Genomic DNA, 22,248 nt, shown 5'->3' with positions numbered 1-22,248 from the left:
TTTACCCTCTTGCACAATCATTAATGTTGTGCACAATAAATGAAACCTTTTTGATGACGTCTGAATGTCAGGTGGTTAAAATACTCTTAGGAAAAGAAAAACTCTATTTTAAAATACAATCTCTTAACACAAGAGATAGTGGCTAATTCTTTTTAATGTTTTTTTCTCATTATAAAATAATGCATGCGAACTGCAAGAATTTCAAATACTACAGAAATGTCAGACACAGAAAATGACTATGCCCAATAATCCCTTTCCCCATTCTCCACATCACTGCTGTACAAAAATGGTGCCATTGAACACAAATGGTTCTGAAAAGTTTTTACTTAAAAATATACCTGTTTTTCTTTACTAAATAAGAAATAAAAAATACTACAGTATTTTCAGTGCCTGGAAAGCATTGCATTGATTAAGTGCAGTAAGAATTTACCAGTCCAGTTATCTAGGTCTGGATATGTGGGCTGTTTCGAGTTTTCCACTATTTCATACTTTCTACACAAATTTCATACTTTGGGACATTTTATATATTGGAGCTTATATTTTCTTTCCGTAAAACTTTTCCTTTTCAAATTTATTATGTTTATATCTTTGTGAGGTCTTGTATTGAAAAATACACTAATTCTCTTTGAAATGCTCTATACTTAAGACTCTGTTGGATCAAACTGCTTTTATTTAATATTTGTGAATGAATGCAGGTAAAGTTTGAAGAACACAGATAAGAGGGAGGTGAAGGATTACAGGCCACTGCTAAGGGTGGACTCTGCTGTCACAGAATTTACAAGTCTGGAAATCGAAGCTCCTCGGCTCTACATGAATAATCGCAGTAAGCAACCTCACAGGGAACAGAGGCATAAACCCAAATGATGCCAATTTACAAGAACAAGTGTAATTCTCAAGAGAATCAGATAACCCTCTGGGGTGGTCATTCTCTTTCTAGCCAAATGTTCCCAAGAAGACAATTCTTAAGTGGCATGTAATTCGGTGAGTAAGAAAACACAGTCCTGAAGAGTTAGCTGGAGATTCTCCAAGGCTCCTGTCATCTGTCCTAACAGTAGACAGCACCTATCTCCATTGCTGCAGATTAGACCATGTTGGAGAGTTAGCAAAACACTCGGGAATCAGGAAGTTGCACGGTTCTAATAGTCAACCGTAATTGCAGTGTGTTCATTCTAAGAAGTCAAACAATACAGAAATATATAGTTAACATTGAACACTTAGCCCTTACCCTTCTCTTTGTTCCCATGTGTTTTTTCTTTGCTTCTGTGTTTATGTTCTTCCCTGAAACTCTCATTTCGGGCTTTTCTTTTCCTTTGTGTCTTCGTGTTTCTCTTGCTCTCCCCATACTCTTTCCCTTACTATCTTCTCCCTTTCACTAATAATTTATTATTGAAGAATATTCTGTAATAATAATAAGGGTTCTGCACCCATTTCCCCCATAGGGAATGGGGGCATTCCCTGCACCATCCATGCAATTCTTCAACACAATTGGAGACGCAAGTAGGACACGGCTGTCCTACAATTTAACCCAGTCCTGACACCATCTTCTTAGAGATGTGCTCAGAGGCCACAGTTTAAGAGCTCAGTCCTACCAAGCTGCCCCTCCCACCACTTCAGTTACTTGTCAAGTCCAGGTTATCTGTGCTTCCAACCCACCAGCTATAGGTGGGAGCTTCCGACTGATGAGAGGGCAAAACACAAGCTGACACCCCACAAACCACCCCACTTAAGGTGGGATTTATAAATAACATTCCTCGGGCACTAGTAACTGCCTAAGAACAAAGGCAGGGGAAAACAGAGTCAATGGCTAGCTGTCTTAATGATACACAAGAAAAACATAGCAGTGCCTGGCTGGCTCAGTTGGAAGAGCATGTGGCTCTCGATCTCAGGGTCATGAGTTTGAGCCCCATGTTGGGAACAGAGATTACTAAATAAATAACACAATCTTAATAATAGACCCCCAGGAATCTATAGACTCTATTTCCTGGAGTCCTAACTTCACCTTCACTTCCATAGGATAGAAAACCCTATATAATCAGTCACTTCTCACAATCACAATGCAGCTCTTTGTGCCCACGGGTCCTGTCCGGCCTAGTGCTTTAATGAAAACACCTTTTGCACCATAATACATCCCAAGAACTCTTTCTTGACTGTTGATCCCGCATCACAACAACTTCCTCCTTGGGTTCAAATAATGTGCTAGAGTGGCTCACAGACCTCAAAGAAACATTTTACTTACGAGATCACTGGTTTATTATAAAAGGATGTAACTCAATAGCCAGACAGAAAAGATGCACAGAACAGGGGATGTGGAAACGGCGTGGGGCCTCCAGGATTCCCAGTGTGCCCCTCTCCCAGCGCCTCCAGACCCTCACCGACCCAGAAGCTCTCTGCACCCCATCGTTTGGGTTTTTATGGAGGCTTCCTTACATAGTCATCGATGATTAAATCCTTAGCCACTGGTGATGGATTCAACCTCCAGCCCCTCTCCTCTCCCAGAGTTAAGGGGTTGGGACTAAAAGCTCCAATCCTCTAATCACAGGGTTGGCTACCTTGGCAACCAGCCCCCTCCTTAGGTACTTTACAGAAGCTACCTCATTAGCATAACAAAACATCTTTACTGATCTCATCCCTTAGGAAATTCCAAGGGTTTTTTAGGAGCCCTATACCAGAAACCAGGATGAGGATCAAGTAAGTATTTATTAAAAGTCCCAGTATCATAATAAGGAAGGCCCAAAACACTTCCATGTGTGTGATTCCATGTATATTAAAAAAAATAAAAGACAACATAAGTTTACAGAAAATGTATAATTGAAGAAAATGTTTACCTCACAAAGTTGCATGACTGGTATATTTTTCTTTTAATCGTTTTAATGTATCCCTGGCTATATGGATAACCTCATTTGGAGATCATTTTAAGTGTCTAAATATGAGGCTATTTGAGAATGTGAAGCCTGGACCTCTTGGTTCCCTTTATGGTAAGACCTGGCCTTTTTTTTTTTTTCTATGGTAGTTTCAAGTTTTTATTTAAATTCCGGTTAGTTAACATACAGTGTAATATTAGTTTCAGGAGCAGAATTCAGTGATTCATCACTTACATGTAACACCCAGTGCTCATCATAAGTGCCCTCCTTAATCTCCATCCCCAATTTAACCCATCCCCCGCCACACACACCAAGACCTGGTCTTTATCATAAATTTTATTTACCTTGGGGAAAATTTTACTGTTTACCTTTTACTTTTATTTTTTGTGTGTGTGAATGACTTTCAAAAAATGTTCTTCTCCTTTATTCTCCTATATCTTTAGAGATGTAGAGGCTCATGGGGTGCCTGGGCGACTCAGCTGGTTAAGTGGCTGCCTTCAGCTCAGGTCATGATCCCAGGGTCCTGGAATAGAGCCTTGTGTTGGACTCCCTTGCTCAGCAGTAAGTCTGTTCTCCCTCCCTCTGGCCCTCTGCCTGCTTGTGATCCTGAGCTCTCTTGCTCTCTCTCAAATAAATAAATAAAATATTAAAAAAAAAAAATTAGAGGGGCGCCTGGGTGGCTCAGTCGTTGGGCGTCTGCCTTTGGCTCAGGTCATGATCCCAGGGTCCTGGGATCTAGCCCCGCTCAGTAGGAAGCCTGCTTCTCCCTCTCCCACTCCCCCTGCTTGTGTTCCCTCTCTTGCTGTGTCTCTGTCAAATAAATAAATAAAATCTTGAAAAAAAAAATTAGAGGCCCATTGTTTAGCTTCCCTTGTATCAGTAGTCAAAAATGAAAGTGTGTATAAATAGGTATTATAAGAACATTTTAAAGCCACCCAAAAAATAAAATGTCACAACCTTCCAATAGAAAGCATGTAAAGGGGCCCTTGGGTGGCTCAGTTGGTTAAGTGACTGCCTTCAGCTCAGGTCATGATCCTGGAGTCTAAGGATCCAGTCCTGCATCCGGCTCCCTGCTCAGCAGCGCTCTCTCTCTCTCTCCCCCAAATAAATAAATAAAATCTTAAAAAAGAAAGAAAGGAAGCAAGCAAGCATGTAGAGAGGATCAGTAGCAACGTTCTTTCTGGGGATTTCTATAATTTTCATCAATATATAGAACATAGTGTAATTCAGAACTCTAATTTTGAGTAATTTCCATTTATACCACTGAGCAGCTCCTGGACAACTTTTGCTTCAGTAGAGTGGAGCTCTGATGCATTCTTGAAGTGTTAGCACCGTGACTGAATTGATTTGGGGGACCCAGAAAATGTTCTGCCTCCATCTTTATATTTTTTCACCAAAATTTAACTGGCTCTACGGTCCCAAACAGACCAGTTTGACCACTCACTCTGACAAAATCCAAAGACAGACAGCTGAGTGGTGATGAAACAAGAAAAGAATTTCAGAGGCCAACAACTAGGAAGACAGCAGACTAACATCTTAGGGACTGTCCCCAAAGTGCTGAAAATACTTCTAGGTTTATGTAAGGAAAATGTGGGACAAAGGTTGGTGGGCCCATGCAGCTGGGCAGTAAAGGTCAGGCCGGCCGATCACAGTCTTGGGGTGAGTCACATGGGGTCTTGCTGGTTCGGGACAGTCCTTATTGCTTGAGGGGGGGTAGTTCAGTTCCCATCACAGAAAGCTCCACCTGCCAGGTCTTTGCCTGAGTTAAGAGAGAACCTGAAAAGAACTTAATCAATTAGAAAGTACAGATTGAAGTCAAAATGGAGGTAGTTTAAGTCCTCTTTCAAAACTTTAGAACAGCTCCGAATGATGTCCATCCATCCCTTATTACGTTTTTCTCCAACGATAGCAAATGCTTCAAAGCCACAAAGACAGGTGATCCATTGATGCCTCTGCAACTGGGGGGTTGATATTTGAGGGGCAGAAAGAGAGAGAGAGAGAGAAACCTATGCTCAAAATCAATCAATACACACTAGAGATGTTTTAACTCAGCATCATGTTTAAGAAGGGAAACACTCAGGAATAAGAAAATTGCACAGTTGTAATTTTCAACCATAACACAGCATCAGCTACATTTTTGCCTTCCTTTGAGATACTCAGATGAAAGGCAGGCTTGTATGAATGCAAAGTGCTATTATCTATCTTCCCTTTGAGGCTGCATTTAGTAATCATTCTCATTTAAGTTACCCTTACTGTCCTTTGCATGGTTATGCTTCTAGCTCAGGAGGAAAGCAATTCTTATCATAAAAGCCACCCTATTTCAGAGTCGGATAAAATTTAAAGCCACAAGAAAGTGAATTATACTTGACAAGAGTTAAGGCTTCTGAACAAAAATGCATACATGCTGCAGCAGAATTAAATTAAGCTTGCTTTTCTAAACTCTCACTCCTCAATTCCTCGGGATGATTAACTATGTAAAAAAGCCTCAGGTACTTGAGTTTTTGATTCCCAGTCATTGGGATACTAGAGCCGAAAGGACTCCCAGAGACACCACTCGATTCATCCCCGTGTCCCTGGAGATAGACCGCACACCTTACACAGAGGCCTTGTGTGTAGGCTGGCCTGGGGTGGGGGGTGGGGGGGGAGGACTGAGGATAAGATCAGTAAAGAGGCTTTACAGGGGTGCAGGTGAGAAGAAATAAAATCCTGAATGCCGAGGGTAGCTGTGAGGATGATGAGGAATCAGTGCTGTCAAATGTTGGGGAGGCAGACTCAGTAATACTTGGTGGGTACTGAGGTAGGGTTCTGTCCTCACACTGGGAACTGAAGAAATGGTCTCAGCCACCACATCTTTTTTTTTTTTTTTAAGATTTTATTTATTTATTTGACAGAGAGAGACAGTGAGAGAGGGAACACAAGCAGGGAGAGTGGGAGAGGGAGAAGCATGGGGGGCTCGATCCCAGGACCCTGGGATCATGACCTGAGCCGAAGGCAGACGCTTAACAACTGAGCCACCCAGGCGCCCCTCAGCCACCACATCTTGTCAGAATCTTTGGATTCTCCTTCACTTCGAAGAAAGTCATCTCGTCGTCTCCAGGTAAGTTCTAATGATCACAAACACTAGCACAGAGCCAGCTCCTTCCCCATTTTCAAATGCAATCAGTTTCTTAAGGCCTGCAGGCTCACAGCTGCCTCTTTCCCAAGCACTTAACAGCCAACGACTTGGGTAATCAACCCTAGGCAATCTCCAGTTACCATCTGTTGGCTTGGTGAAGAGCACATTTTAAGAAACTTACCTATATCCTCCATGGTAATGGTGAATCTCCTGGAATATTAATAGATTACAGTTGATCTTAGTTTCAAAAAGCACTGTCCTCAGTGACGTATTTGGGATAAACTAGGGACACAGGGCTGCCATGGTAATTGTACAGATGGGGGGCTCCATGCTCATGCTCCAGAGAAAGAACGTGAATTGAGGCTGATACAAAGCTAAGGAGCCACCTGCCAAGCCCTGTGGCCTCACTCAAAGCTACATCAGCCTGAAGGTAGGGGCAACCTTTTTTAAGTGGTCGACTTGAGTGGATGCTTTTTTGCAATTTGTTAGTTCCACGGTGTGTTATTTTTCAAACGTATACTAAATTTCCTATGTGCAAGTGATGGCCCTTGGGCACACACTTACTTTGGCCCTTAGCACATACAGGGGGAAGAGAAGCTGGAAACCTAATAACCAAGTAGTGATTCTCCTGGACCACATTTAATCGGGAGGAGGGTGGGGGGAGCAGGTAGGCGGAAGCAAAGGAGAGCAAACTGAGGTTTTCAAGGAATGTTTGTTTTATACAAACATTTCGGTATTCATGTTTCATCAATAGGACAGATCTGTACGCCCTGAGGCTCCTATAACTCTGGAGTTCCCTCTTTAAGATAAAGTATAACAAATTAGATATGCAAAATTGCTAGGGCCTCCACAGAAACTTGGAATGGACCACTTACAAGTTAAGCTTCAGTAGCTTCATGATAAAGGTGCCCCTGATTAACATGTCCTGTTCTGTATTTATTTTTTTTTAAATAGGCTCCACACCCAATGTGGGGCTCGAACTCACCACCCCAAGATCAAGAGTCACACGCTCCATCGACTGAGCCAGCCAGGTGCCCCCATGTCCTGTTCTTTAAAGCAGAAGTCATGGAAAATCTAACTCAGTGACACTGTATTTTCTCGCATTTCTGGAACTCATCCTACTGGGAGGTAATTAAGGACCAGAACCACTTTTCATTACTAGTGCTTGACACAGGGTGGAAGGAAGGAATGGAGAAAGGGAGAGAGTTTATAAACAAAGAAACCAGATGGGCTTTTTTCCCCATGATTTCAGTTCTACCGTCTACCTCCAACTTTTCCCTTTTTTAACCCAAATTATTATTATTTTTTTAAAGTTTTATTTAAGCAATCTCTACACCCAACGTTGTGCTTGAACCCACGACCCTGGTATCAAGAGTTGAATGCTCTTCCGACTGAGTCAGCCAGGTGCCCCTATCCCAAATTACTAACTAACCTGATAGCCTACCTTACTCTCCAGATTTACTTTTTTTTATTTAAAGATTTTATTTATTTGAGAGAGAGAGACACAGCGAGAGAGGGAACATGAGCAGGGGGAGTGGGAGAGGGAGAAGCAGGCCTCCGGCAGAGCAGGGAGCCCGATGCAGGGCTCGATCCCAGGACTCTGGGATCACGACCTGAGCCGAAGGCAGACGCTTAAAGACTGAGCCACCCAGGCGCCCCTCCAGATTTACTTCTAAGTGACTCATCTGTTTCTTTTTCTTAATATTTTATTTATTCATATGAGAGAGAGAGAGAACATTCGAGTGTGTGCGCGAGCCCGAGCACGGGGAGGGGCAGAAGAAGAGGGAGAGGGAGAGGGAGAAGCAGAAGCAGACTCCCTCCGGAGCGCGGAGCCCGACAAGGGGCTCGATCCCAGGACCCCAAGATCATGACCTGAGCCGAAGGCAGATGCTTAACTGACTCATCTGTTTCTTAAAAAAATAACTCCAAAAGGGGCACTGACTTCCTACTATAGGGGATACTTAAAAGGTAGAGTATAATAAATTCGCCGTGTCGAGTTCTAGTATACTTATTACAATACCAGATATGGAGAAAAAGGTATTCTTATACCCTGTTATAAATTGGTAGAAGTCATCCTGGATAAAAACGGAACCATATAAATTTTGAATAAGCTCAGCTTTCGAACCAGCACTTCTAGCCAACAGGTTTGGACAAGTACCCCAACCAGCCTCCACAGTCACCTCCCACCAAAGCTCTCCCACCATCAAATATGAAATGGTGGTGGTGGTGTGTGATACAATCCTGTTTTGTCTTCTGTAAATGCAGATTAATGACTCTGGAAGATTCATTGCTTCCAGGTAAATAACTAAATGCCTCATTAACTCAGCTAATTTTATTCAACTAAAACTTTTTTTGGAAGAGAAAATACACACAGAAACAAAAAAGAAAACCTGGCAGAAATCCACCACATCTCTCACAACCTTATTCAGTCTCCAACACTATTAATAGAAACATCTGTGAAAATAAAGGAACCCTCCTTTAGGGTGGAATGGGAAAGCTCTGAAGCGGGAGCACTCATGCTTGTACCACTCACTGCGACCCACAGAACCAGCAGAAGGAGAGAAGAATTATTTTGACGAGGGCATTTTTTACATAGGAATTTATCCCTTGCCTTTAAGAAAAGGAAGATTCCCTCCCTGCCCCAGCAATAAGGCTAACTCCCCCCGCAGCCGGTGAGAAAGTCCAACCTCAAACTGTTGTCCTTCTCCAATCAACTTTTGTTCAAAACAACCCTCCCCAACTTCCTCCAAAAACCTAATAAAAGCTGACCTTCCCTTTGCCTCTTTGGATTTGCGTAGAGTTCACCAAAGCTAGCTTATCTTGAATTGCAATTCCCGTATAAACTCATTTTTTTACGTAAATAAAATTACCATTTGCCTCTATTCAGCACAGCTAGCCTTGATCCAACACGTGCTGCGTTAGACACTGTTCAGGTGTGAGACGTGTGAGAGCCTATTTAGCCATCCCTGCAACCCTCCGAGTAAGACCTATTATTTTCCAGACTCCCATCTTACAGGTAAGGAAAGTGTTAGATAATTTGCCCAAGGTCACACAGCTAGTTAAAGGGCGGTTGGGGTTTCAATGCAGCCCGGCTGTGGAGTGTTTGCTCTTACCCAGAACTCCCCATTACCACGCCAGGGGCCCGCATCTCAAGCCGAAAGCTGCCACGGCGGTTTCCCAACTCACTGTCTGGTGTCTGCGACGATCCCTCTCCAACTCTTTGTCCTCATTACGGTTGAAAGATCTTTACAAAATGGTCGTCAGAGTCCGCCCGCCCCTACCCCTACCCCTACCCCCACCCCCAACTGGAATTTTTCAGTAGCTTTCCATTGCTCTTTGCCTAAAGATGAGAAGGTCAACCTATCCAGACTCAGCTAACATTTTCCTCCTCCCCCTCTGAGCTCCAGCTTCAGAGCCCTTATATTGTTCCTGAATTGAGCTGATCCGTCCTCTCCGCCTCTTTAGTTAATTCAGTTCTTCTGGTCCTTCAAATCTGACACTTTCCTGACTTCCTTGATGAGGTCAAAACCCCAACTGCAGACCACCAAATGTAGGGAGCTTTTCTGCTTTTAAGTGTCGTAATTGAGTAGTTTTCCCTGTTTTGATAATATGTATAAATAAATGTAATGCATTTTAAGATCCTGTAAAAGATTATATTATTAGTTATTGATAATGAGTTACCTAATGTCTGTTCTTCATTCCAGGCTGTAAGCCCTTGAGGGCACGGTCTTTGTCTGCTTTTGTCCACCGCTCTCTCCTGTACTAAGCACATAGTCGCCGTCCATTTATCGAGCATTTTTGTTCAATAAATGAGAGATTCAATTATGAATATTTTTCCAACTAAGGAGGAATAGAACTTTACGCATTGACATAAAAACATTTTAAAAAGCAGCAGTTTCTTTTGACTAAACATTCGTAAGAAATTTTACACATAAGCGTATTTCTCTAAAGAAACAAACTTACATATATTCCTATTTTACATTTGAGAAACCAAAGCACAAACACGTTGTATTTCTTCAAGATTGCTTATAAATTACCACAACTCCAAGCCCAACAAAAGCATTTGGCTTTTTGCTTCATTTGAGAACTCAGTATTATTATTTCCAATTATGCTCAAATATTTTTTTCTTTTTCAAATATTTTTTAAGTTAAATCGTGCTAATCCTCCTTATATATAGAACATCAGCTATCCTGTTGGTTTTTTTTAATCGTTGGTGCAATTCTTTCAGAAATTATTTTCCCCCAAATCATGGTAGGTCTAAGAATCCCTAAGTCATAATCTCAATATATACTCCATCTATTAATATAGAAATTATAGATTGTACCTTGCCCATGATGAGATGTCTCTCAATGTCTGGGTTTGTACTTAATTTAGAATTTAGCCATGTTACCTCCAATTACACTGGGGAGAGAAAAATAATTCAATCAAATACTTTGTATATATTATACATTATATAAACCTTACCTAGTAAGTATTTACTGTTTGTTGTCTGTGAACCGGGGTAAAATACTTAACAGTCAAAACCGCCATATGACCTCCCAGGTGATCTAGATTTCTAAATACTTGCTTTCATCTTTGGTGCTTTAGGGCTTGTTCAGTCCTCATCTATACTTGCTTCTCCACTCCTGGATCCCATTTACTTACGTCCTGTGTCCACGTAGTTCTCTCCTGGGAGGATATTATCACCTCCATTCCGGGTAAGGATCATCTCATCTTCATCATTTTGGGGCACACAATGAGATATAGGAAAACAAAACAAAGGCACATAGTAGACTTTGTAACCTGACAGAGGAAGGTTTCAATCCCACAGTCGCTGGTTCTTAACATAGAAGATTCCTTCACTTCACATTTCTGATCCCCCACAGTTTGACAGGGAGGAGCAATCTGAGTGGGAGGTATTTTCAGACTAACTTTAAAGAGACTAACTTTAAACTCCCTGACCTTGTTTGGGAGTTAGTAGGTCAGGGGCTTGAGGAGTAGAATAAAGCTCACCTAGACTTGATTTCTGGCTCTCTCTTACTGCATCATCCAGCAAGTTACCAATATAATGTTATGCATACTTTTGTCATCCATAAAATGGGGGACCATAAAATAATGGCTGTGAACTTTTAAACCTAAAATTTGGTCAAAACAAATACTTAAAAACTACTCTTACTAGTTGTTGGCAGATGGGAAGGTGGTAGTTTTATGAGTACAAATGGAATGCTGGAGTTGTGATTGGTTGAGAAGCTTGCTTAAGAAATAAAATTCTGTGGGACACAAAAAAGGTTTTGCTTTCTTCAAACCACCAGTCCGGCCCTGGAATTCTTTTGTTTCCACAAGTTGCCTCATTAAATCCCTTCGACCATCCTGTTCAGAAGTCTCCAGGAACTTTTGTTTCTCCCTTGGATTTTTTCAGGAGATTCCAACTTCCTGATGTCTCCTGAACCACACGCGTAGGTGATTATGTTAAAAAGCTCACAGAAAGTGGTAGGAAAGGTATTACTAATTAATTCATACAAGAGTCACCTCAAGAATTAGAGAGTACACAGAATTAGCATTCACAAATTGTGGGGGAGGGAAAAGGGGGAGGAGAAAAAGGAAAGCGCCTTTGGGTGACAGGAAGTGGGAGGAGACTTTTAAAAGAGCAATCTTGGGCCCTGGGCCATTTCAGAAGTAAGAATTTTCTTTCTGTCAACGTTGACTTCTCTTTGGGTATGGAGAAAGCAAAAGGCAAAAAGGTAAATACAATTTTAGCGGGTTTGTTTCTGTCTGTCTTTGAGCGTCTCCTCATGTTTCTCCTGCTGAGCACACTTGATCCTTCTTTCAAGGAGAAAAGAATGTGCCTTAGAATTTCCTCTTGTTAAGAAAAAAAAAACAGTAAAGTCCTAAATAACGATCGCGCAACCTGGTATATTGGGGCAAGGAGACTGTAAGAAATGGGGCTTCCTATTTGAGTTTAGAAAAGATACTTTATCCCGTCCGAAAGAAGAATCTAGTATCAGGGCTGGAGGGGAGTGGTAACAGGAGAAAAAGGGAGGTGAAGGGAAAACTTTAGGAAGAGGTAATGGACCTGAGGTTGGGGAGAACTAGATCCTTTAATTTGCCCTCAACAGACACCGGTCCTAAACCAGAAGTGGTGGGTCTGAACCCGTCTTTTCCCAGGGACACCGGGGCTACGGAATAATCCAAAGCCAGACATATTGACAAGCACCACAGACAGAAATTAAAGGTAGAGAAGCTTTGGGGTGCCTCGGTGGCTCAGTGGGTTAAACGTTCGACTCTTGATCTCAGCTCAGGTCTTGATCTCAGGGTCGTGAGTTCAAGCCCTGCAATGGGCTCCAGGCTGGGTGTGGAGCCTACTTAAAAAAAGAAAGAAAGAAAATGTAGAGAGGCTTTGAGACTTTCCAGTGTCAAGGGAACCCGAGTACTCTCAAGAATAGTCTCTTTCCTTGGGACCATCATTTTTACTCTCTCGATTTTAAGATGTCAGTCAGGCCCCAAAGTGAGTAGTTTGTGTAAAGCCATGCAAACGTAAAATTTGAATACGAACGCAAAGCTGCTATAGAGATGTAAAATGCCATACAAATGTTAATTTGTCCTGTTCTCCCACCTTGGGGACACTGGAAAGGATTTAGATTTAGGGATTTTGTGTCCATCTGAAATGCCTAAATGTGTGCCTTTAATTAGGTAGCCTCTGAGCCTCAGCTTCTGCATCTGAAAACCAAAGTTAGAAATTGCCACCAGGTTGCTGTGGGCAGTAAATGAAAGAAAATAAGAAACGTGTCAACACCTTATGTAAGAGGTTAGTTTCTCTATCAGATAGCTGGATCCCCACCGTTCTCTTGTTCCTTCTGGTTCAATTAAACAATGTTTGAGGGCCTAGGAGGAGAGATTCTGCCCTTAGACAGCTTACCAGTCAAATGGAGTAACCAGCATTGATCAAATCAGACAAGCAAATGTAAAACTACGACTGATAAGGGGGAGGAGTGAGGCAATGTGTAGATGTGACTTGGTCTGAGAAGGTTAGAAAGGGCTGCTGGTTGAAGGAATACTGGAGATGAGATTCTGAAGAAGAAGGGAGATTTAAGAAAGTGAGTATAAGGCTGGGGTAGAGTGAGCGATATCTCTTCAGGCCTTGGTAACTAGGCTGGAAAGGAATTCTGTGACTAGCCCTTGGGGCCATGGAGTGGCTGGTCGGCTGAATTAAAGATATTTGTGTATCAGGGGCGCCTGGGTGGCTCAGTTGTTAAGCGTCTGCCTTCAGCTCAGGTCATGATCCCGGGGTCCTGGGATCGAGCCCCCGCATCGGGATCCCTGCTCCGCGGGAAGCCTGCTTCTCCCTCTCCCACTCCCACTGCTTGTGTTCCTGCTCTCGCTGTGTCTCTCTCTGTGAAATAAATAAAATGTTTAAAAAATAAATAAATAAATAAATAAAAGATATTTGTATATCTTCATACTGAGCACAATGAACCACTGAAGGAGTATATAGAATCCCTCTGGCAATAGTAGAGGAACACTTTCTTTGGAAGAGGTCAAGAACAAAGGAATGGGGGAAGAAAATCTTCAGGTAAGAGAATAATGGATATGGTAGGTGATAAGAGGGCTCCCATCCCCTGCCCAAAGAGCCTCGTTTCTTCTGCTTCTGTGGTTTGTATCCATATTTTCGGTCTTTTTTTGTATTTTCAAATCGGCCTCCCATTTCCCCATCTTCCCTATAAGTAAACCTGGGGTTAAGATGATTTCCTGGAGGAGAATCCACACTGCCAGTGGTGTGTGTAATGACTATCCTGGTGCCGTGGATGTGAGTTATCTTGAGTCAGGGAGTGTGCGTGGTGGGTCGGGCACCCAAAGGAAGACGGACTGGCCTCTGTCCCCATCAGAACTCCACGAAGTCGGGGGAAGACTCTCTGGCCAGCCAATCCCAACCAGTATCAGAAGAAGCTAAAGGGAAACAGGAGGCTTCTGGTGAACCAAAGTTGCAAAGAACTTCCACCAGCGGGACCAAACGGAAAAGATCTATGAAAGAAGACAAAGGTAAGAAGTCTACAAGGCCTCGAATCTCATTTCCTTGGGCTTAAGAAGACCAAGGAACTTTTCAGAAGGAGTAGAACAAGTAGGAAAGAAAATTGGTCCTGTATTCTGAAAACCCTCCACTTCCTTTGGGGTCCAGCTTACGTCACGCCTCCCTGAAGCCTTCTTTCAGCCACCTCTGTTAAAACTGGTGTCTTCAGGTCTCCAAACTCTGACAATATATTTGGTTCTGATCATCATTTTGCCTTCACTTGCTGCTTAGTGTTAAGGATCTCAAAGTGCAGTGATTTGGGTCCAGACTGCTATAAATTTGAAATCCCATCCTTGAAACTCCACCTTCTTTTTCTAAGAATTGAGGATAATACTTAACCTAGCTGGGTTGGACGGGGTGGGGTGCAGCCTCAGTTGTAATGTATATGGAATAATTAGGGTAAAAATGCCCACATGATACCTGACTAGTAATGTGCACTCAGTAAAGCCTCACAACTGTTAGTGTCATTAAGTTGTCTGTTCTGGAGGTGTGTTCTGGAAGTCTTTCCTGATCAGTGGGAGTGTGTGAGAAAGCTGTGTGCAGTGAGAACAGAGCACTGCCCTGAGTGGGGTGGGCTGACATAGTTCTGACAACGGGCAGTTGTGTGTAGCTTTGCTGAGTGGTTTATTTTGTTCTTTGCTGAGAGGACAAGGCACCACTGAGGATTTACAATGTCAGGTTTAAAATTCCTATCATTCTCCTGGATTGGAAGTAAGATGTCTAGTACAACTTCGTTGGAGTCTGTGGGTTTAGGTGCTCACAAAGGAGCAAGTAAGGGAGTTTCAGGAAGTAAAAACTGGAGATTCAGAAGTAGTCAGTCAGTCCCAGGTTTGAGGTTGTGTCCCTTGGAGGTTTCTGGGGTCTTTGGCAAGTCAGTAACTATACAATGGGGATTGGGCTGTGAGAACTGAAAGTTGTACTTTGACATTTTAAAAGGCTACACAAAAGTGAATTATTACTAATTTCATCCCATTCTCCTCCAGCTTCTGGTTCAGAAAAGAAGGCACAAGGCGATGGAAAAGTAAGACTTCGGAAGAAAATCCCAGTTCCTCCATTACCTTCTAAATTGCCACCAGCCAACGTGCTTCACCGAGACATCCTGCGGGCCTGGTGCCAACAACTAAAGCTGAGCACCAAAGGCCAGGTGAGGGTCCAGGGTTGGAGACAGTGCTCCTGGGAGGAGGGGTAGGATCCTTGCTTGATTGTTAACTCATTTTTCTCTTGTCTTAGAAACTAGATGTATATAAGAGAATCTGTGAATATGCTTACCCCGATCAGAAGGTAAGTGATTTGTAGAGATTTGACAAGAGTGGAAGGTTTAGTTCTCATTCTAATTACCTATTTTAGCATCAAAAAGTCAGTGGAGGGATTGCCTCAGCCCCTCCTTCCCTCCTTCCCTCCTTCCACTCCTTCTGAAGAACAGCACACCCACCCCCCACCACCACCCCCTTCCACCCCCACCACTTCTCACAAGGGTGTACAAAATCATAAAAATGAGACTGCACTTCTGACAGCACCTTAACCTTGTAAACCCTATTTGTAGAAGAACATTCCTGTCACCGCAGAGGAGGCCAAGATTCTCACACAGTCACAAAGAAGATCAAAGACGGACCAGGGGGAAATGTCTCTGGAAAGTTCTGGGAAAAGGATATCTTCTGATGGAACGTACCTTCCTGAAGTGGCTGTTTCCCCTGAGGGTGGGGCCCCTGCCCACATTGGGTCTGATGCTCTCCTGGAGGGAGTCGATACTGTTGTTGTGACAACTTCGGCCCCAGATGCTGTGTTTGCCTCCTGGTCCAGAATTGCAGCCAGGGCTGGGAAGGTGGAGACAGTGGAATCGCCCCAGGAGGCCCATGGTAAGCGCAGGATTGAGATCTGGTTCTGGTCCAGTTGAGGAAAAAATGCTGTTGATATTAACCTCCAATCAATTTTAGGGTATATCAAAATCACCTGAATGAAGGGTTGGTGATTCCTGGGCCCTACCCACAGAGTTTCTGATTCAGAACTGAGGTAGGGCCTGGGAATTTTCATTTCTAACAATTTTTCAGCCAGTGCTAAGGATGCTAGTCTGGGGACCGCACTTTGAAAACCACTGCTGCAAATTATTGATGTCATCAGAAGGGAATGGCAATCTGTTTGGCTTTATTTCTTTCCCCTTTAAGGAATTAAAAGTAAAAGCAGGCTCTAAAATCAACTGCCTGAGCTTAAGCCCTGGGATCTTCTAGCATCTGTTAAGTGAATGACATTAACAAGTTGGTTAATATAGTTCCAAATTTCCTCCTCATAAAATAGGTTGATAATTACATCTACCTCATAATGTTGTAAGAATTATAGGACATAAAATTAAGAGAGACCATAAACTGGTTAGCACAGTACAATGCCTGTTGAGACCCCTGAATCTATTTCATGAAGGCCTTCCCAGACCACTCCGGTTTAGTCTTTCTATTGAAGGAAACCAGAATATGTCACCTGTCCTAAAGTGTTTTAAAATTTATAATAAAAATTGTTTTGAACCGATGGCAATTAAAGAGCAACAAACCCAGGAAAAGGTCTCTTTTTACTGCCTCAAGGCAGGTTATAAATTCTCTTTTTGCTGGAGACAATCCACTGAGAGGTGGCACCAGAGAAACCTTACTTCTGAGTTCCTTCCCATATATTGACCTTCCCACTGTCTGCCACCCCCAGGAGCCTAAAACTGCTTCCGTTTTTCCTGTCATTTTGCTACAAATTCATCGTTCTCTGTAAAAGCTGGGATTCCGAGCTGCCATTTTGAGTCTGTTTTCGTTGGTGGTTTCTTCCAAGTGATGTGTGCCGTACGCATTAATAAACTGATTGTCTCTTGTGGATCTTTTTGTGAAGCAGCTCCTGCTGCAAACCCGGGATGGGCAGACGTAAAAGTCCGCCTCCCTTGCGCTGTCATTTACCCACTTGGAGCTATGCCACTTCCAACTGTACTTTTTCCTTTTTAAAGTTTTTTTTTTTTTTTAAGATTTTATTTACTCATTTGAGACACAGAGATACAAAGAGAGAGAGAGAGCATGAGCAGGGGGAGAGGCAGAGGGAGAGGAAGAAGCAGACTCCCCGCTGAGTCAGGAGCCTGACGTGGGGCTCAATCCCAGGACCCTGGGATCATGACCTGAGCTGAAGGCAGACACCTAACCATCTGAGCCACGCAGGTGCCCTGCTTTTTAAAGTTTTAACAGGAACTGTTTTGTATGGTTTTCTAAAAGGGAGCAGAACAGAATATGCTTAAGGTGAAGCTTAGGATTCCAGGGCTCATATCTTGGAGCTGGCACTTGAGAAAAGTAGAAGAAACAAAGACCATGATATAGTCTTGACCAGAAGAACATTAGAATTTGGCCATGCTGTGTTCGTACTCACCTCTTTCTCCTTCTCCAGGTGTCAGGTGGTGTGTGGTCCATGGGAGAAGTCTGCCTGCAGACACAGAAGGTTGGGTTCACCTGCAATTTCATGCAGGACAAGCCTGGGTGCCTGAAAAACGAGGGAGAGTATGTGCCCTGTTCTTGCTGCCGGCCTGCAATTTTCCACCCCCACACCTGGAGGACAATATGCTGTGCCCCAAATGTGTTCGAAGGTAACTACCTGGTGCTTTTCTACAAACTAAAACTGGACACCTGGTTTTTAGTTAGGGGAGAGAGGAGATGCATGTTAATCTTAAATAGCCCTGTATTTCTTGCACAAGCTGTCAGTAAAGAGTTCCAAGAAAATTATTATGAATTAAGTGTATTCCTAGGAAAAAGAGCATTTTTAGGTCAGGGCTTAATGCTTCTACCTAGAGACCCACCCATAATTATGGAGAAACAGTATTGATTAATTACTGTATTACAGGTATATGTACTTCACAGAAATAATGACTAGAAAAACAACAGCAACAAAACCCTCTAAGTAGACTACAGTCTAATGGGGATACTGGTATGTAAACAGCTGTAATACCATGTGATGACTAGTATCAAAGAAGAGGTTTCTAAACTTGAAGGAAGAATTGCCTACATGGAAAGAAGGAGAAAGCTCATTTTTCAGTCTAGGGACCAACACCAAGGTTGAGAACTTAGAACGAAGTAGAAATTTGATAACAGAATATGGTAAAAAAAAAAAAAAAAATATGAGTCTGCTTCCTCCTTACCAAATGGGCATAATAATGCCTATCTGAAGTATTGTGAAGATTAGATGAGTTAATAAGTGTAAAGTTCTTAGCACTTGTCTGACATAGGCAAGCACTCAAAGAAAAAAAAAAATGTGGGTATTAATTATTCCAGCAAGAGGGATTCCTTTCAACGAAGTCATAAAGATGGAAATATACAATGTATGCAAAAAACAGTTTTGGCTCAAATTGAGCATTATAGATTTTAAGTAATATCATTAGTTTGGGGTCTCATTATAGTAAGCATTGAAGGTTTAGAATTTACCCAGTAGCCCATGGTGTTCTTTCAAAAAACGTCATTAATTATGTGATGTGATCAATGAAGTATCTCTGTAATCACCAAACAACCCACTCTAGAAGCAGAATTACGAAGAGAGACAAAAGGTTTTTCTCTATACTTTAAATTCTAAGCCAATTGAAATCAACATATTAAATGACTGGCTGATGCGGAATAGGCCAGGGGGGTAGGGACTTGTTAAATTTCTTATTCTCTGTGTAAACTAAACCAGCTAATTCATTAAGATTTCTGTTTCTAAATAGGATGGGAAATATTTTTAGTTAAATAAGCCACTACAGTTGACAAACTGGGGTGAGGTGGAGCGGGGTGAGTACTGTTGTTTTCAAGCCACAGCCACAACATTGGCTCAGGGAAGGGGACAGTCCTCCAGCAAAGTCCCGTTTCTACCAGCGACCATTTCCATAACTTTACACAAGCCACTTCACTTTTCTGGGCCTCAATTTCCACATCTCTAATATGAGAAGCCACGTGGACAGGGAGGTGTACAAAAGTCACCAAAGTATTAAAATTAAGAGGCCACCAAGAGGTTTATATGCCTGTAAAGAAACACTCCAAAAGGCTATTGTATTTAGGGTTTTTGTTTGTTTGTTTCCATTGTATTTAATTTTATAGAGAACCTACTGAGGAGACTTAAGTGCAGTTGTTTTTTTTCCCAAAGAATTCACATTTTATTGATCATAGTATAGGACTACAATACAATGAAAATATAAACAACAAAAATTATTTTATTTTTTAAAATTTATTTTTATTTAAGTTCAACTAACATATAATGTATTATTGGTTTCGGAGGTAGATGTCAGTGATTCGTCAGTCTTATATAATACCCAGTGCTCATTACATCACATGCCCTCCTTAATGCCCATCATCCAGTTTTAAAGAAAAGGATAGATATGCAAAATTTTGCAGTTTCAAAGATTAGAGTGAAGGACAAGGAAATCGGGTCAGGCAGCTCTTTCCTGGGTGATGGGCCACTGAAGGGTTGGAAGCAAGTAAATGTACTGAGGCTTACATTGCCAAAGAGGGAAGGGTGTGAGATCTGTTAGAAAAATGTTGTGGGAAAGTTGTTTTTAATAGGTTTTAAGGGCCTTGCATCTTCTAAAGGTGCCAAAATAGAATCTGGCTATCAAAGGATACCTGGGTATCAAATGCAGCTGAAGAAGGTACAAATGAAATACTTGCTTGGTCGATGTGAGATTCAAAGCAGTAAAGGATACGGGGGTGATTTCTGAGGCTTGAATATGGGGAGCAGACAAGTAGAAAGGATGGCTGGAGGTGTTTTCCAGAAGCACAAATGGAGAAGTGCAGCAATAGGATGCTCAAAGGAAATTTCCATTTGTGCTGTATTGGAGAGAGTGAGCCTAAGTATGCTTCTGGGCTTAGTTTGGGAGAGGAGCCTACAGAGAGGGAGGATGGAAAGAGGACTATCCCTCTGAATGGAGGAGCTTGGTGCAGCCCAGACTTGCCTCGCAGAGACCCCTGTCCCCGGCTCTCAGTTGTGCTGGCACCATCCTCCATTGGCCTGCAAGGAGGCCCATCCTTAGTGTCAAGATTACTGAACACGCAGGGTCTTGGCCAGCTGGCAGAGCACAGAAGCCTAAAGTGGGTGGGACCCTCAGGCTAGACCGCCCCTCCCCCAGCCAGCAGTGGCAGTCCCTGGGCTCTGGCACAGTTACTGTCTCCCACGGGAGAACGGATGTGAGTGTGCACTTCTTTTTCCCCCTTCTGGCTGTCCTACTTCCTACCAATAATTGTCGCTGCCAAGCGAGTTGAATAAAATTGAGGTCTCTCTGGAGAGTCCTTTAATGACCTACCGAGGCCACTGGGCAAATGGTAGAAGGTCCACTCGCTGGCGTCTCCTGCCCATGGGCTGCACAGGACAGGAACATATTACAAGAGACATAACGTGGCTAGTAGTCACTCCTTGATAACATGGTCGCATGCTTTCCACCCACTATCTTCAAGTTAAGGACAATTCCACCAGTGGGGTTCCTGGCTGTTTTCAGGGATGTAACTTAATATTTCTTCTTGGATTTCATCTTCTTAAAAACAAACATCTTGTTTGCTTTGTAGGAATAAGGTGTTAATGAAAAGCCTCCAATGAGCTTACAGTACCAGGCAAAAGGGTACGGCTGTGATTATAATTAATGGTAGAAAGGGAACTACAATCAACTCTGGTGCGGCTGGCGGCGGGACGGCAGGCTGCTCCACACCCTCCATCTTCCCGCCTCCAGGGCACACGGGCTGGTGCGTTGCAGGTGTTACGCTCCGACCCCCCCCCCCCACCCCGCCCCGGGGCCTGCGGGGTCATGGGTTGGGATACAGGGGCTCTTAACACTTTACGTTGGAAAAGCATTTCAGAAATCATCGTTCGTTCTACTTAATAAGATGAAAAAGTCATTCATACTACCCAACGTTGACCCTTCTGAAATAGAAGTGACCTTAACAGTTCCTTTAAAGCGGGAGCCTGAGCCTCCCCTCGCCGAGGGGCGAAGTGGGAAGCACAGATGGGCTCCCATGCTGGATTTCTCTTCTCACCAGAGTCTAACTCCCCCAGAGGCTGCTACCTTCTCAGGCTCGTGACTTCGCATTGTTGAGTATTTTAAACCTAAGGGAAAGCAGCTGTTCTTTCCCAGTCCCCAAAACGTACTCTTAATATAACAGAACATTTTTTGATGTTTTCTTAATAACCTGAGACCTCTATGGTGTGTCTCTGGCATAAAAACAAAGAACACTTTGCCGGTATTATTTCCCCGTGTAGCTGTTATGTATGTTTCTACTGCTTAAAAATATTTAAGGGTGCTTCTGAATCATAAATTCATAATGTATTGGATTTCAAATGTGTATATAAAATCATCTATTGTATATAGGAGACCATATGCATTGCAGGCAAATTACTAATATTCTTAATTCGAGATTAAGCCAAATATCATGATTTTCTTTGGCATGATTTTTTTTTAAACCACTCAAGTTGGTTTTTTTCACTTGTGTTTTTATGGCAGTTTCCAACCTTGTTTTATTGTTGTGGATTTTTGGATTATGAGATTTTTTTTCCCCCTCCAAAATGTACTGGAAGGAGTAGTAGAGTTGGAAAGTTTGTAATCATCATGATATGGACGGATTTGGGCAAGAATCCTCAATAAATGTTAAAAACTAGAGAGGAATGTTTGTTGATGAGCAAGACACTTCCATGATCTTGCATTGTCTCCACACCTATTACTCGTTAATGGTCAGAATTTTTCAGTGTAAATAAATAATATACACATTTTATTCCCTATATCTTATTGTACACATCAGTTTGAATTTTAATTTTGTTTCCTTTTTTAAGCTTTTTCCCTATTTTCAGTGGATTGCCCAAATTTCTATTCTTTTGCCTTCCCAATCTGCTTATGAATAACTTCCCGTTCCTAACACACAAAAGTAAACTTAGTTATCTCTATAAAATCAGTTGTATTCCACCATGAAGATAACTATCTACCCCTTTTTCCTGCCCCTAGCAAGGTGAAATCTCTAAAGTCACATTTATTCCCCAGCATTTCCCTAATCCCCACAAGCCTCCCCCAAAATTCCTGTAGTTTTAACTACCCTAGTCTACCCCTCCCTCACTATGTCCCTCCTGGGCTCCCAAAATATTACCAGAAAAAAAGACAACTTGGAGCTCAATACTCCATGCCTCAGATGAATTCTGTGGCAAAGGGACCTTGCAGTATGATCTTGATGTCTGGGAGGAGTCAGGGGGAGAGAAAATTTCCAATTTCCCACCTGGAAAC

At 42.5% G+C, this 22,248-nt stretch overlaps 1 protein-coding gene and 1 long non-coding RNA gene across 2 annotated transcripts in view; one reads left to right on the top strand and one right to left on the bottom strand.

Moving 5' to 3' along the window:
- LOC144379821 (uncharacterized) overlaps positions 1 to 9,211 on the bottom strand; it is a 148,108-nt gene extending 138,897 nt beyond the window's left edge. Inside the window, exon 1 of the long non-coding RNA XR_013443226.1 lies at positions 9,163 to 9,211. This is a non-coding gene — a long non-coding RNA (uncharacterized LOC144379821). The remainder of the gene's footprint in view (positions 1 to 9,162) is intronic.
- A 437-nt stretch (positions 9,212 to 9,648) lies between these two features.
- On the top strand, positions 9,649 to 20,797 carry DPPA4 (developmental pluripotency associated 4). Its single transcript, XM_078058963.1, has 7 exons — positions 9,649 to 9,683; positions 10,565 to 10,674; positions 15,005 to 15,165; positions 15,252 to 15,302; positions 15,568 to 15,877; positions 17,421 to 17,616; positions 20,552 to 20,797. The coding sequence occupies exons 1-7, from the start codon at positions 9,649 to 9,651 to the stop codon at positions 20,580 to 20,582; spliced, it is 894 nt and encodes a 297-aa protein (XP_077915089.1). The 3' UTR covers positions 20,583 to 20,797.
- Positions 20,798 to 22,248: the final 1,451 nt, after the last annotated feature.

This window comes from Halichoerus grypus, chromosome 1 (assembly GCF_964656455.1).
Source record: "Halichoerus grypus chromosome 1, mHalGry1.hap1.1, whole genome shotgun sequence".
Taxonomy (NCBI): Eukaryota; Metazoa; Chordata; class Mammalia; order Carnivora; family Phocidae; genus Halichoerus; species Halichoerus grypus.
Note: the sequence above shows the minus strand (reverse complement) of the source record. Positions and strands in the feature narration are given on the sequence as shown.

Excerpts from the sequence above, each read along its gene's own strand:
- DPPA4 (XM_078058963.1), top strand. The coding sequence starts at position 9,649 with ATGAGTTACCTAATGTCTGTTCTTCATTCCAGGCT. Across the intron at positions 10,675-15,004 it reads TATTATCACCTCCATTCCGG|CTTCTGGTTCAGAAAAGAAG; the intron begins GTAAGGATCATC and ends ATTCTCCTCCAG. Across the intron at positions 15,303-15,567 it reads ATGCTTACCCCGATCAGAAG|AACATTCCTGTCACCGCAGA; the intron begins GTAAGTGATTTG and ends TATTTGTAGAAG.